The sequence below is a fragment of the Poeciliopsis prolifica genome, unplaced genomic scaffold (genome assembly GCF_027474105.1).
Source record: "Poeciliopsis prolifica strain line A6 unplaced genomic scaffold, Auburn_PproV2 SCAFFOLD012, whole genome shotgun sequence".
NCBI lineage: Eukaryota > Metazoa > Chordata > Actinopteri > Cyprinodontiformes > Poeciliidae > Poeciliopsis > Poeciliopsis prolifica.
Genome location: NW_026562387.1, coordinates 12,471,874 through 12,488,218, shown reverse-complemented (window position 1 = coordinate 12,488,218; position 16,345 = coordinate 12,471,874). Strand labels below are relative to the sequence as shown.

Sequence of the window (16,345 nt, the reverse complement as noted above, 5' to 3'; positions counted from 1 at the left end):
CTCATTTCCATTTTAATACGTCACATATACCGAGCTCAGCCTTGGCTTCTTCACAATTTATTTTTTCATAGTGTTTTTAACATACTATTTCCTTCCTCTGCAGACATGCAACCGAAGGGTCTCAGAAAGGAGTAGATATTTCCACCAATGCCTCAGTTGGTGTCAACCACACAACAGTTGTAGAAACTGCTGTAGAAACTCCACCAACATCAGTCCAGCTCACCTCTTCCTCAGCTCCACCAGAGGCACAGAGTTCCACCGTAAGATCGGAGGTGATGCCCTCCTCCCCAGTGGTCATCCATCATGTCCAGAGTTCTCCAGTTCACATACAGCAGTCCCAGCAATCTGCAGCCCTCATAGCTCAGCCCAGTCCTCCCCTCACCCCTAGCCCTACTCAGATTCCCAGTCCTATCCTGAGTAAGCCTCAAGACCGAGAATCTCCAAAAGGGTCAGTCTCAGATCCACCAAGTCCTGCCTGCCTCAAGAAGATTCATGGGAATCTGGTGAATAATGGCAACAGCACTCCTCAGCAGAATCTTGTAATAGAGGAGCTCCAGAACACCAAGAAGAAAAACAAAAACAGAGTTATGTCCATTGAGGTATTTTTAGCTGTTTTTCATATTTTACAGTTTTCAACCCTTGAACCTTTTCGCATTTTGCCACATAATAGTCCCAGACTCAATAGTATTTTATAGTGATTTTATTTGTCTGACCAATATCAAGTAGTGCATACTTGTAAAACAGAAGAAAAAGAGTATATGATTTTCAATTTTGACTTGTTTTGTCTTGATTTCTATCACTCAAAAACTCCTAGATTTAGTGCAACCAAATGTCCATCTGTGTGCATCTATTTTCATCACGAATACAGCTGTTCTTTGAACACCTTAAATGTTTCTGAGAGAACATTGATAAGTAAACAGCATCAGGAAAACCAAGGAACACAACAGACAAGTCAGTAATAATGTTGTGGATATTTTAAATTAGGGTAAGCAGGGCCTCTGGTATATAAGCCTGGTAGGCAACTAAGCTTTACTTGTGCCCCCACTAGGCTTGATAAAAAGTATTTGGACACGTTAGTTAGGATGAAACCACTAACATTTAATTTGATTGTATTTTTTTTATGTTTGATCTTTTTTATATGTGTCCATCTTCATAGATGGTGTTTAGGTAATGTTTAGTCATATTTTTTAATTTCCTCTGAACTTTCCACACGTTTTACTCCACTTTGAACACCTCACGAAAAACAGCCAAGAATGGTAACTGTCAGCTGAAGAACTACAAATCTGTCATTTTGTCTTTAAGGAAGAGTGATAAAATGAAAATCAGTGTTGAAGAAAAGCCAGAGGAACTCCAATTTCTATTGAGCAACAGCAAATTTGTGGGAGAAGCAGCTCTAGTGATATGGTATTACAACTGATAATGGTTCAGTAGGAAAATAAATGCTGAAACAAAGTCTATGCCTTGTCCATTTATCACTTTTTTCCCACTTTACAATTATGCACTAATTTGTCTCGGTCAGTTGCATTAAAAAATTGTACATTGAAGTTTGTCCTTGTAAAATGACAAAAGGTACATAAATGCTTAAGAGGTTGTAATACCTTTGCAGATCGCTTTATATATCTGGCTATTGACTAGCTGTCTTATTTTCTATGTCTAGCCATCTACATGTAGATGGCTAGACACCTAGCCAGCTAACCAGTTAGATAACTAGAAGTCTGCACTTTATGCAGTCTCTAAAAGGTTTAGAGACCTTTTATCTTCTATATTTTTCTTTTAGGCAGCTGAGAAGGAATGGGAAGAAAAAAGGCAGAATATGGGTCATTATGATGGCAAAGAGTTTGAGAAGATCCTTCAAGAGGCTCAGGCCAATATGATGAAGGGAATACCAAGCTTAGAGGTGGAGGAAAGCCAAATACTGCCCTCTGCTGGCATAGTAGAACATAGAGACATTCCCAGCCCTTTTGAGTCACCATCAGGTACAAATAAAACATACATTTAACTTCATTGAGTCATTTTATGCATGGTAACACTTTACTTAGCACGCTGTGTTTGAATAATGTGTTTTGCAGAGGAGTCTCGAGCAGACAAAACTTCCAAAAAGGGGTCTGATAAACTACCGAAGCCTTTATTGGAGAAATCTATCAAGCCAGCATCTTCAAAAACTGCCATTAAGTCAGCTGTCACTGACAATTTGACCAGACAGGGGTCTGACAAATCAAACAAGTCCCCACCACCGCCACCTCCTAGAAAAACCTTCTCCAGCTCAAACTCAGGCATGACTACGACACGTTCTGGAGAGGTGGTCCATACAACTCGGAAGGAAAGCATCTCAGCACAGGTCAGTCACATTAGTGTCATATCATTTTTCTTTTTTACATTTTGAAATTACTTAGCGATAGATTTGTAGGTTTCCTGTCTATACAAATTGCTCATATATCCACTTTAAGTGATAAACTTTAAACTCTGTAATTGATTCATTTAAAAGTACATAACCTGCCATCTTCAATTTTTCATCATTGTAATACATCATGTTTCTTTGTATGATTAGCATATTGACACTTAGCGAAAACTTGCTGCATGACAATCCATCCATTGTCTATATCAATTATGCTGGATATTAATAAGTAGTTTAATTCATTGATTTTTCACAGGAGTTTGAGGAAGATGCTCCTCCTCCATCCCCTCAGTTCAAGCCCACAAAGGTTGCTCCGGAGACCAAGCCGAAGCCCATCACCCCCCCTCCTGTCACTGCTTCTGTTAACAGAGAAGAGGAGGATGAAGGGGACAAGATTATGGCGGAGCTTCAGGTTAGATGCATGTGAATACTCATATACGTCCTGGCAAACTTATGGGCAGGGTTAATTGATTTCTGCTTACTGGGGGCCTTTTGCTTATCGCTTCTTCCTGTGGTCGTTGATTTTATTGGAAGAGGCAACGGCTGGGTGCTAACGGATGCCAAAACAAAGGCTCCTTCTTGTCACCTGACAACAGTTGGTACAGCTGTGGCTGTGGTGCCTTAAGTCTGTATCCCACCCTAAAAATCATTATCACCCCCATATCCCTTTGACTTGTCTCCAACCTTCAGGTTTTCCAGAAGTGCACAGTTAAGGATCTAGGGATAAAAAATTTGGTTGAGCCCACCAATCGAATTGAACCCCAAATCAAAGAACTAAGACCAGGGAATTTGTTGCCCCACAAAGAGAAAAAGGTAACACATGTACCGCCGTGCAGCTGCCCAACTAACCGCCTGCCTCCACCAGCTGTGTGATGCACTAATTGCCTGTTGTTTCCGAACACTTCTTCAACCCTTGTGCTCCTGCTTTGGCTCGAGAGAAACCCATAGCAACTGTCTCCACCAAACTCCTTTCCTTGCTGGCTTGGTTCCTTCCCTTGTTTGATTCTGCTGGATTCCACAGCTTTGGTTTCTTTCAGGATTAAGTCTGCATAAAATTGAGCTGGTGTGTCTTTTGTATGACCTGTTTCAAGACTGATTTAACTATCACTTGTCTTTTCTTCCAAATGAATAAAGACCTGTAATGTACTTTGTATGTTATGGGCAATTCAATTGTCTTGTGTCTTTCTTTTACTGGCATTTTTTTTCCACATAAAAATTAAGTAAAAAAAGGAACTTAAAGTTTGACGCTTAAGAAAACTTATATGTATAGACACAATAATGTTTTTGCAGACTTGGTTCACCAGAGGTCAATCTGGCCACTTTGCATGCTCCTGTCCCCCACTTATTTTCTGAGATATTCCTTCCCAATCTCTCTGTCTTTGCACTTCACCTCAATTTGCCTTTTCAAGTTTCACACATTTATCCAATTCAACTATAACTATATTGTTTATTATTCTGACAAAACTTGTTCTGAAGAATATGGATATGTTCAAACATATATTTAAAGCGTTAAATGTGTGAAGTTATTTGTTTATCTTTAGCAGAAAAACATCATATCACCATTAGCTTTTTGCAAATGAAATAAGTCCTAAGAGTGCTGGAACGCTAACAAGCAAGTCAGACAGAGAACAAATAATCAGTGAAACCAGGGCAACATATACAGGAGTATAGAAAAAACAAGTTGTACGTCATCATTAAAGGCAGACAAAGTGGATTTAAAATTAGAAATTTAATTGATAGAGTAGACCCACACCAGATGCAAAATATGATTACTTGATTACTTCTGCTACCTAACATTGCATTTATTAATGTAAAGAATTTGGTGTTGTCAGTGAAGCCCTCAACCAGTTTGGCAAGAATTGTGTGAGTGGCCAATGCAAAGGAAAACACAGCCATTAAGACCAGCAAGGTATTTTGCCCCTATTTTATAGTAACTATTGATAAGCACAACAAGCTACAAACTTTCTGAGCAATAGCATTTGAAAATCTGTAATTTGTCCAAAAGCGACACTAAGCCTAAATTCAACATGTCTACATTTAACAGATGTCTCTAAAAGTACTATAGATAGATTTGGGCCTAGATATAGCCCAACACTGGCCTGATGAGGCCTGAAAATATTGTAAACCTCTGTTCTTTTGTTAAATGTTACAAAAAGAGTCGAAGATTAGACCAATATACAATGAGCACGCGCAGGCATGTTGTAGTTTTAAATTACACAAGTCCTCCCATGTCATTCAATGACAAACAGACCATCTTCATCTTGATAGTTCATCTGTTTGCTCTTCCAGATTGGTGATAAGGACTGATAAATGATCGGATCATCATCTGATGAGGCAGATTGACATACTGCTCTTTGGATTAGTTTATTGGCTTCCTACTCATAGGATGAATTTACTTTTCCAAATAGCTACTGGTAATATGTTATCTTTGCATCACAAGAAAGGTAACTGTGACCAATAATAACTTTATAGAATTATACTTTAAACAAATCTGATTTTACTCTTTAAGTGATTTTTGTAAAACACTAATGTTAATAGGATAAGTGTAAGCATGTGTTTGTGAAATTTGAACAACCTTTGGTAATGTTTCTGAAATTACATCAAAACATTTGATAAAACATTAGTTACAATCTTTAACTAAGTGCCATTGGTACATTTGGACAGTAAAATAATTTTTGTTTATGTCACAAAGTAAAAACATTCCTAAAATAAAAAAATTTATTATTTATCTATCACATTACAAGACGTTACATACCCAACCAGTTTTCAAATGAACAGTCTCTATTTTTAGTTGTTTTATTTCAATTTGGAGAATATTGTTAACAACTAAATCTTAGGAGCAACAGACTACACAAAAGTTAAAAATTGGTTTGTATTACATTGAGCACAGCTCACAGAATCACAATTATTTTGCTTTGACATTGGCAAAATGATTGCAAAGAATTAGAAAGAAAGAAAAAAACATTACTGACTGATAATCAACTTACATTTATTTGAAACAGACAAAAAACAAATAAATAAATTACCAATTGTAACCATCCCCCCCAAGAGTGGAATTTACTAAACGGCCAGACTTGCTGTGTTATCCCTGATATTTGTTGACTTCTCTGTAGTGTTCTCTAAGTCAGAAAAAATGTTGGAATGATAGACCTCCACTTATATTTGAGGACCAAAACTTACTGACTTGGTAATTGGGGAAAGATAGTTCTTCAGTCAATTAAGTAAAAATCAAATTTTTATATAATTCTTCTAGAGTTAGGAATAACATTATTTCTTTCTTCTTTACAATAAAACTGTAATAAAAAAAGAGACTGTTCATCATGTAGATGATTTGGTTGTCATGTACATGATGACAACAAAATCAAATTAACACTTCTCCCTCTGTATAAAAGAAGCAAATTCAGAAAGACAATGTAATTTCTTGTCACTGACCCATGGAAGATAAATAATGTTGTTTTTATATAGAGGTGATCTGTTGCAACCTGGTACACCAGTTGCACAGTAATATTATTCCCTCACACATTGTCCTAGCAGAGCTCAGAACCAAGTCGAGAGGATAAAGATCCAGACACAGATGAAAATGGAAACACAACTACAAGACAAAGTCCTGGGGTACGTACAACTTGTTGTACCTTACACTCTGTCAATTCATTCAATATTCATTCTAGAGTTTAAGGATTTGAGAGTAATGCCACATTCTTAATATCCCATTGGCAGGTCATATATTATGTGACTGGCCAGATTCCCAAAGATCAACCATCCCCATCAGGACTGGAAGACACCCCAGAACACAAGGAGTCCTCACAGCCTCTAACACAGGTGTCAAATGTCAATGCTAATGACAATTCTCCAAGCCAGCAACAGCAGATGCTGCAGATGCAGATGTCTCCACAACCAAAATCACCTCCACCAATTACACCCCCACCGATATCACCTAAACCCATTGGACTCAATGGATTCAAACTGCCACAAAAGCAAGTTAAGCGTGCTGAATCCTTGAAGACTAGTGCAGAAGTACAGAAGGAGAAGAAGCTCAACAAAACAAACACTGAAAAGAAAACCAAACAGGCCTCAGAGAATATTTCCTCATTTAAAAATATAAAGCCTCAACAAATATTACCCACAACCAGCAATCCTGCGAAAGAGGTACTTAAAGTTCAACGACTCGGAAAGTCTTCAAGTAATAAACGTGATTTGACTGCAGTTAATTTTGATGTTAGTGATGATGGAGCTGGTCTTAGCCCTGACTTACCTGGAGAGGAAGCTCCGCCCCCACCAGACATTGCATTTATGATCACTAACAAAAAGGTTCAGCCACTTTCTTGTGGCGAGTACCAAGAACTGGTCAGTGCCAAGAAGGGTAGTGTCCAGACAGTTACAGTTGGCAGTGCATCAAGCAAAGCCAACACCACAGTCGATCCCAATATGCCACCAGATAATGGGTTCAACAAGAAGCCTGTCATCATCATTTTTGATGAGCCAATGGATATCCGCTCAGCTTACAAGCGACTGTCCACCATATTTGAATGTGAAGAAGAACTGGAGAGAATGCTTACAGAAGAGCGAATAGATGAAGAAAGTGAGGAGTCAGACACTGAAAGAAGCACTGGGTACCAAGTAAGAGCTGGCGGTGCTGAAATGGTTGATGGTGAAAAGATCATCTCCACACAGAATACTGCAGAGCACACAGGGTCATCATCCTCATCTTCATCTTCAATATCTGAACTCATGAACAGTGGAATGTACACAGAGACAAATGGAGATGCTAAACAAGATGGAAAAAAGAAGTTTAAATTTAAGTTCCCAAAGAAACAGCTAGCAGCACTGACACAAGCAATTCGCACAGGCACCAAGTCTGGAAAGAAGACCTTACAAGTGGTGGTGTATGAAGACGAGGAAGAATCTGATGGTACAGTTCGGCAGCACAGGGAAGCAAAGAGATTTGAAATCACCCGCTCAAAATCCTTTGCAGAGGGCACCAAGGGATCAGTGTCTAACACACAAACAGACCAGAACTCAGACGCCCTTTGCAGAACCAATGAGATTCGGAAGAATGCCTACAAGACTCTGGACAGTCTTGAACAAACCATCAAACAGCTGGAAACAACTATTAATGAAATGGGACCATGCTCCCCAGAGGAGCCAGTCAGCACTGAAGACACCAAGGCAAGAACTGGGAAAGAATCTGATGTGGTTGGGTTGAAGAGGTCTTCCTCTCTCCCTACCTCTAGAGCGCATGGATCTAAAGTATCCAGTAAAGGTTTGCTGCAGAAGAAGACAAAACCTCAGCTCCTTCCTCGCCCTGTTGTGGCCCCTTCTTCCACCAGCACCTCCACCACTGTCCTCAGTGTACCCACCAGCATACAACAGGTCTCTCTTTAGCTATTGTTGCTCCAGGAGAGTTTGGGTCCTTCTATTTCACTTTTCAACCTACCTTCACTCCAACCCTAACCACTGAAATTACAAAGTCATTAATCCACTCCACAGGGGCTCAGAAATGTTGAAAGCAACCCTGGTGGCTCTCTGCCACTGTGAAATCATGGTGACATGATGGGGGTGACATTTTGTTGGGTGCCTGACTAGCATCTTTCTCCTGCAGTTAATTGCTAAAACTCTGAGGTTTTCAGCAAGTGGTGCACTGATCATCAGAGACTTTGTCGCGATGGTCGTTACTTCCTTATTCTCAACTGCATGCACTATGCATACTGCCTTTGAGGTTTATGGTCCTTCTGGATGCATGGTCTTTTACTGGTGTTGATTTTTTTGAGTTGTTGAACTTTTTTCCGTGTTTTGACTTCTCATACTTCCTGTTTTGGTCTATGTTTTTTTTTCTACCTTTTGTTTTATTTCTTGTTTTGTTTTTCGTTTGGATCCCATTGCAGAACACCAGTGCCGCTTCCCCTACTAGTCGGATGCCGGTCCCTTTGTCTGCGAAGTCCAGACAGTCGCCGGCTACATCTGACAAAGCTGGAAAACAGCAAAAACTGCAGGACGCTCAGAGGCAGTTTCGACAGGTAGTTTTACTGTAGAGTTTTACAGGAGGCTAGCAGAATTAAGGTCATGCCTTACTGAAAGCATGGAGCATATATAAGAGGACTACCAAAGTCGTGAGATCTCACAAGTGAAAAAAAAAAAAATGAAAGCCACAATGGTGGCAACTGTTCTTGTTTCTCTCGAATCTGCAAACACGCAAAGGCATGTTTGACTGTTGACTGTTACCCCATAACATCACTGTACTGTATGCTTCTGCATGTCCACACTGCTCATGGTTTTCACTGTGTTGGTGGCTATACAAAAAACAAAATGGAGAAAGGCAAAGAAAAGTGGATTCCTGTATTATCATCATCTGAGTTGTCATCACATCTCCAGTTTTCCATCACAGCTGAGTTCCTTAACAGTGTCGCCAAGTCCTAATATCCTTCTGGCAATGTTCAACCACAGGTTTAACTTTTTTTGTTGTTGTTTGGCTCCTCCCTTCTTTTATTCCAACTCTGCTCAAACCCTACATCACTGCTCAGCTTTCTTAACCCCATGGTGATGCATTTTCTTGCCGTCAGGACCTTGGCATAACCTACTGACATTGCACCATCGGTTTAGTGGAGTACGAAATCACATTTGTCCTCTCTGCTGCCACCCCTTTAACTTCTAACACCTTTTCCCTATTCATTCCAGCTCCTTGAGTGCATTTTTGCCTTCTCAATTTTATTCAGCCTCTCACAATACCTAACAATCCCTCTAACACAGAGACACTGCTGTCTGCCATCATGCTGTCTAACTTTTGCAGTGTTTTCTTTTTCGGTAAAGTATCTCTCACTTTTATAATAATAAAAAGATCAACTGTACAGCATGCAAAATAAGTATTAAGCACTTCATAAATTTTTCTCAGTTAAGTTATTTCTTAAACACTGTTGACATTAAAACTAAAACAGATGTCTGTCGTAACCCAAATAACCCACACATACAGGAAATTGAAGCAAGTTACTGTATAGTTAACCCATTGTTAGGATTTCAATCTCAATTTAAAAATGCTTTTTAATCCCGACAGGAAATTCAATATTTTATTGACTGTGTCCAAACTACCAAAGTTTCTTTAAAGGAACAATTGTGTGTGATTATTGTTGTAAACAGGAGGGATCTCTCTCCTATTGTCATCTGTATTACAGTGAATGTGAAGAAGCCTCAAAGGCTTTTTACTAGTATCGCACCTCATCAAGTCCAGAGGCCCCCAAAGCAATTCCACTGCAGTCATTCATCCATTCACGCAGGCACACAACTGAAGACACTAAGTTGTGTCCTGTCTTGTAAAGTCATTTGAAAATCTATTAAAAGAATTTGTAATCAAAATGCAGACAAGAACTTGTAACCTCGTCCATCTTATTTCTCGGTGCAAAAGACACCTTGAAGTTCTCAGTATCAGCAGTCCTTTATAAGTATTTAATTAATTTAAGTTAGTATGTTTAATAGTTCTATATTGTGTAATTCTCTTTTATATATATAAAAAAAAACATTATTTATGGATTTGCTTTTTTTTATTTTTTTGCATATGTTGATTGTCTGGTTTGTTCCTGACAACTGGTATACATTTCAAGTCGACAGGCTCAACAGACATATATTGACTGAGAAAAAGGTTGTGTGTTCAATTCTTACTTTCTTTGCTGTATGTTTTCGGTATCTTTTAGTTTGCCTTATTGATGTTATTGTTTGTGCAGCCATATTGTTTGTCCATGTGAATAACTTTTAGTTTGTTTTTTTTTTTGTTTTTTTTAACGTCGCCGTGCCTTTTACATGTGTTGTGTGACCAGTCTTCTTTTTTTGACAACCAGTATCTGTTTTGGCATCTGTTTGCAGGCTAATGGAAGTGCTAAAAGAGTGGGAGGGGATCATAAAACTGCTTCCCCTACTATACCCGTCTCTAAAATCCCTGCTTTTTATCCTAGCTCTGCTAAAGGCAGCTGCCAGTCTGCGCTAAACTCAGATGCTACTAATCCCATTAACCCGTCTTCTGCTCCTCCTTCTGCGACAAAGTCCCCTCACACCCCCCGTTCCGGTTCCCTACCCTCATCCCATATCCCCTCACTGTCTAACGGATCCCTCAAACTCCCTGCTCCTTCACAATACACAGGTAAAGCTCTCTCATTCTCCTCACAGACTCAGAATGGTCGAGTGCACTCCTCCTCCTCTTCATTCTCCTCCTCCTCCTCCTTCTCCCCCTCCCCTCTGTCTCCCACACCATTGGGGCCAGGTGGAAAGAGCATCCGCACCATACACACCCCCAGCTTCACCAGCTACAGATCGCACAACGGCAGCAGCAGCAAATCCTCCATCCCAACAACTACAGCAGCTAAGGACACAACTTAGCCACATTATCATCAAGCGTGCTTTACAGCACAGCAGGTAGACCTGAATATGTTCCATGTAATACCTTTTGTTGCTTTTTCTGTTATTTGAACATTTTTTTTTTTTTTTTATCATTTGAAAGTATTATTAAAATAATGCACTCACCCTGTTTATATTTTGACACTGGCATTTGCGCACTGTTTATTTCTTTTCTGTTCCTTTCCTTTTCTTTCAGTTCCCTTTTAGATTTAAACAACACTTGTATGGATTCATATTCTGCATCAGAGGCAATCTCTGTGACCTATGTTGTAAATTTTATTTTAATGGTTCTTTCACATAATTGTAGATTGATTTTGTAGTTGAATTGAAAGTTTTTAATTGTGGTGAAAATCTATTTTTTGCAGTAGTTATGAATAGGGAATATATAGTTAATTTGCAAACAACATATCTTATAAATTCTTTCAATTTTGGGAAAAAGAGAAATGTATTAATTAGTATATTTAATCCTCTATATTTCTTACGTTCAAGACAAAATGTAAAAGCCTTTAATGAATTTATACAGAATTTATGATGAAATTCATAATTAACTTAGTTTTCCAAGAGTATTTTCTTATTTTTCACTGTCATAAACTGCCAACTTCTTTAACAGATAGCAGCTGTTCTCATCATTAATGCAAGTTTTTGTTTTATTGTGCCTATTTGCCAAAGTGGTTGTATACTGACATACTTCATGCCTAACTATAATCATCTACTTTTGGAAAATTTCCTTGGCTCTTCTTGGTGTGACGGCTGACATCAGTGGACAAAAGTTGTGCTAACATGTATTGTTGCTGTTCATGTGATCTGTACTGAAAACAAAGTCAACAAAATGTACATACCAGTAAATGCTTCTACTAAGAAATTAAGTAGGTTTTTTTTAACATACCAAAGTTTATTTGCATGCATGCCTTTGAAATATTTTAGAAGAGTAATGTAAAAGAGACAAAAATATGTTTGCACAAATAGATTTTGTAAATATGTTGGTTTTCTTTCACTTTTTTGTAAAGCTTTAAGACATTACATAAATGAACAATGTGTTTAAAGGCAAAAGTTTGGTGGAGTAGCAAACGCAAATAAAGACCTGCATGCTTCTAGTGCACTGAATTAGTTTTTGTTTGTTTGTTTGTTTTTTTTTTTTATAAATCTTCTGTCTTGCTTCCTGCATATCATGGAAATGTGTGCACATGTGGGTAAACCTGCGTGCGTGTATGTTAACATAAAGTTCAACACACCACAAACTATTTCCATAAATTTCTCACTTCTGCTTGACTATCAGTTATTCAGTCACACACTGAAGTCTTCCGCTCTTAGTGAGCATAGTTTAGAACGGGGTCCAACGACAACAACAGGTAAGATTATTAGAGGCTTTAAATGTAATCTAAAGAATATTTGCTACTTTTTCTGTACTTATGAAGAGGAAACCACTAAGTTCCTTCTTTCTCGACAAGTAACCTTTCGATAGTTGTCATTATCTTCATACGTTTCATTGCCAAAATGTTTAGATGCTTGATTTTATACATATGTAAACCTTAAAGTTGCAGTCTGTAACTTTTGTAAAATATATACAGTATGCTATGAGGTAGATAATCTGTAAAAATACAGAGTTCATCTGCTTTCTCCCAATGCTCCCAGTGCTATCTAGAAACAACCAATCAGAGCCATAAGAAGGGTCTTACTGTGGATTATGTCTCAATTTTATTAAACCATAATCCTCCCTCCACCAAATTTACACGTAGCATACATAGCGCAATCCAGTAAACCTCACTGTCCTGGCAACCAGACTCTGTTTTTCTCATTGCTTGCAACACAGAGAAGTGACTCCTCATTTCAGAGAACCAGTCTCCGCTTCTTGCTAGTCCATTGATGCTGTGTTATAAACCAAGCTTTTCAGTCAACATTTGTGTAGCACTCGCTGATGTAAGATTTGGAAGCAGCTGTTCTACACTGTTCCTGAGCTGAGATGAAGGTTGCATGAAGTATGGAGGTTTGTGACTTGAATCTGCAGACAGCTTATGACTTCCCAGCAATGCTCAGTGGTTAATGTGACCAAGTTCCGTTAATAACTGCTTCCTGTTTGCTAACAGTTGTCAATGGATTAACTGTGTAGATGGCATGTCAAGTACCATGATGGAGTTTATTAAGCTCCCGAAAGTGACCTTTTTTTTTCACAAATACTTGTAGAGATAACCATAGAAATAACACCAGGACTCAATAACTTTGAGGGGCATCTCAATACTTTTGTCAACTTTTGTCTTCTCACTTTTAAAGTGCAGAAAATCCAGCATCCAGCAAGTATGGATGGAGTAAGAACCTAATACCCAGGCTGTTGAGCATATTAAAATCGCAAAGCAGGTGTTATTGTCGTAAAAGTTTTTTTTGTTTGTTTGTTTGTTTTTTGTCTGATTCAGTGTTCTAATTTTCTCAGAAACTGTTTTTTTTTTTCATTATTTGTAGCAATGATCACAAAAAACAACAAAAATAAACACCTAATATGCTTCAATTTTAAGACAAACCTTTTTGTACTATGAGTGAAAATCACTGAATACACATTATGCTTTACCCTGCATTAGACGGGTCCTTGCCATGACACATGCAAATACTTCCACGGAGAATGAGACCAACAGATTACCTCCGTGGGATATTGTCCTCGCCGTGTTTTACATGTTGATCTTCATCATTGCTGTTCCTGGGAACTCCTTGGCGTTGTGGGCATTCTGTCATCAGAAGAGCACTTCACCCTCCAAGGTCTTCCTGAGAAATCTTGCTGTTGCAGACATCTGCTATGTCCTTATTTTACCTATGCGCATAGTTTACCACCTGTCTGGCAGCCACTGGCCCTTTGGAGACATCTTATGTCAGCTGTCAGGCTTTTTATTTTACCTGAACATGTATTGTAGCCTCTACCTCATGAGTTTCATCAGCCTGGACAGATTGATAGCTGTGACTTTACCTCTAATGTCCCAGGTGGTAAGGAAGCCTTTGTATGCACATATAGGTGTGACCATACTGTGGGTGATAGTCATTGTCTCTATGATTCCAACACTTTTCTCACAAAAAACCCAAAACAACTCACCTAACAACTGCAGCATGCTGTACCTTGAAAAAACATCACCCAAAGCTTTGATCTCCACCATCGTTGCTTTTTCTATTCCCTTCACCACCATAGTTATCACCTCCCTGGTGATTCTCTTAAAACTGAGGAACCTGAAACAACACGAAGAGCGTCCAGTGAAAGACAAAGCTATGAAAATGATCGTACTCGTAGTGCTAAACTTCATGTTTGCATTTGTTCCCTATCACATTTGCAGGGTGATATACACTCAAAGACCAGCTGGAAGGTTGGAGTCATTGTCATTAAAAAGAGCCAATCAGATCACATCTGCACTGAGCTGCATCAGTGGTGTACTGGACCCTGTTATGTATTTCTTCTTGAACCGAGTTTACAGGAATACGTTTCTTCGTCTGTTCTTTAAAACTCAGAATACTTCTCTGTAAGCATCAAAGTAAAATTCTTGCTAAACGACTGCCTTATTGTTGGACATTTTAACGATTCGAAGGTCTTGTAACTATGATTTAACACATCAAAGACAACTTTGGAGAAATATTTTTATCTTTCAAATCTGTAAAGCATTTACTAGAATGTAAAGAGTTTGATCTGCTTTTTTCTGGTACTTTTGACTGATGTTAAATGAAATAGATAAATCTCATTACATGTTCTTTTACATTTTTGACTAATCTCAGAGTCAAAAATGTAAAAGAACATGAAACTGACATAGTATAACACATTTTCGAGGAACTGAAAGCTCTGCCTTCTCTGTTAGCTTTAGATTGCATCCAAAAGGTTTTATCCCTTTCAAATGTTCTGTATTCTGTCTTATAACAACCACCAATTTATTTATTTTTTTATTAAGTTGGGGGATATATATTTTCTAGAAAAAGGTACTTTCTGTTCTTCTTTATTATGAACAAAGATTGGATTAAAATGCTTTTTTTTTGTGCAAATACGCTCTCTTGTGGGTTTCTGACAGGTTTGACCAGTACTTCTTTTAGAAAATCAATATTTCCAAATAAAATAGTAAGTTTCTATGTATATGTTGTTCAATATGTTTGTACTGCTATCAAGACCTTTTGTTATGAGATTAGGCATAAAACCATTCTGTTAAAATACCATAATGAATGTCCTTAATATCACTTAAACTATGAACATGTCACAATTTCCAAGCAGGGCTTTGTCCATCAGAGAAAAATGAAAATTAAACCACATACTAGGTCGATTTTGAAGAGAAATATCAAGTTTTCTGCAACAAGTAAAGGGGTATACAGTCACACCCAATAAATTATTTTGGAAATCTAAGACCCAAACAGATTTGACAGTTGTGGCTGAACTTACAGGCTCTTATCAAGTTCTGAGACTAAAAAAATATAGAACATGACCTATGTACTTTTTTTTTGTTTTGTTTTATTTTTTTAACATTTGACTTGAATCTGTTTCATAATTTCTGGATTGACATCTGTAAATACAGTATTCAGTTTAAGTTTAAATTGATCAATGTTCCAATTTGTATGCAACCAATGGAGCAAACAGCTGCATTATGAAGTTGTGCCAGAGTCTTAAAAAAGGTAATGTGTCCAGATTTAAAAACAAACCTTTTGAAATTCTTCTCAAGCCCAATCAGAGACACTCCATGTTCTTCTTGTATGATACCTTTGGAATCCATTATTTTGTAACAAAATAAATCTTTACATCCGATGATTTCCAAATCTATTGTCTCTTGAAAATATGGCTTAAGCCCAGTTCACACTACATGATTTTAGAAAAGTCGGCCGATTCTGAAAACGTGAGAGACCACACACAAGCCTTTTTAAAATCGTAGGTGTAACGGGTTCGATCGTAGAGTGAGGTTTCACTCGAAGACATTCCAATTCCAGATACGAAATCCCTTCAAATTAAAATTCTGCGCTGCCACACCTGAATTTAGAGTAAACAAACAAACATTTTTTTTTTTTTATTATGCGAACAGTATACAAAGACTTGTTGAGGTACAAAGAACATTACAACATAGGTAAATAAGAAACAAAGAAACAAGGGGCTGAAAATACAGACAGAAAAAACAAACAGTAAGGCAAATGACTAAAAAAACTAAGCAAGATTCAAAACAAAAGAAAAGTAGAGATACTGTCAGTCACTTTTTTTGCATACCTAGTTTTCAAAAGTTTCAGGGAAGCATAAAACAGCTTAAACTGATTAATAAAAAAATCAAAACAAGGAGTAGAACCTCTCCATTTACAGCAATGTATATGATATTTAACAAGTAAGAAAACAATATTTACCATATCAGATATTTGATAATCAAGGTTATCAACATAATACAAAATGTGGGTGATATTTATCTCAGGGATGTCTTTAAGTTTGAGACATAAGTTTTTAACATCTTTCCAAAGTTGAAAAGAAAAAGGACAGAAAAAAAGAGATGACTTATGGATTCCTCTGCACATTCGCAAAAGGCACAACATGTTAAATCAAATTTAAATCGTTTGTGCAAAAATTCAGCCACGGGATAAATATTGTGAGAG

The 16,345-nt window shown here is 37.8% G+C and overlaps 2 protein-coding genes across 18 annotated transcripts in view; both read left to right on the top strand.

The window, feature by feature from the left end:
• si:ch211-285f17.1 (sickle tail protein homolog) overlaps positions 1 to 11,879 on the top strand; it is a 113,784-nt gene extending 101,905 nt beyond the window's left edge. For 10 of the 17 annotated variants that reach the window (XM_055037657.1, XM_055037654.1, XM_055037653.1 and 7 more), the window contains 9 exons: positions 104 to 599; positions 1,778 to 1,976; positions 2,070 to 2,338; positions 2,652 to 2,807; positions 3,086 to 3,208; positions 5,927 to 6,007; positions 6,113 to 7,765; positions 8,278 to 8,409; positions 10,244 to 11,879. In XM_055037657.1, coding sequence (XP_054893632.1) covers positions 104 to 599; positions 1,778 to 1,976; positions 2,070 to 2,338; positions 2,652 to 2,807; positions 3,086 to 3,208; positions 5,927 to 6,007; positions 6,113 to 7,765; positions 8,278 to 8,409; positions 10,244 to 10,753 — 3,619 coding nt within the window. In that variant the 3' untranslated portion in view covers positions 10,754 to 11,879. The remainder of the gene's footprint in view (positions 1 to 103; positions 600 to 1,777; positions 1,977 to 2,069; positions 2,339 to 2,651; positions 2,808 to 3,085; positions 3,209 to 5,926; positions 6,008 to 6,112; positions 7,766 to 8,277; positions 8,410 to 10,243) is intronic. The other 7 variants (XM_055037665.1, XM_055037666.1, XM_055037655.1 and 4 more) reach the window with 6 other exon arrangements.
• A 92-nt stretch (positions 11,880 to 11,971) lies between these two features.
• si:dkey-96n2.3 (uracil nucleotide/cysteinyl leukotriene receptor) lies at positions 11,972 to 15,503 on the top strand. The gene is made up of 2 exons (XM_055037675.1): positions 11,972 to 12,120; positions 13,342 to 15,503. Exon 2 carries the CDS (start codon positions 13,355 to 13,357, stop codon positions 14,264 to 14,266), a length of 912 nt encoding a protein of 303 aa, XP_054893650.1. The 5' UTR covers positions 11,972 to 12,120; positions 13,342 to 13,354; the 3' UTR covers positions 14,267 to 15,503.
• Positions 15,504 to 16,345: the final 842 nt, after the last annotated feature.

Bases quoted from the DNA above. Each gene is read 5' to 3' on its own strand.
- si:dkey-96n2.3 (XM_055037675.1), top strand. From the start codon at position 13,355: ATGACACATGCAAATACTTCCACGGAGAATGAGACCAACAGATTACCT.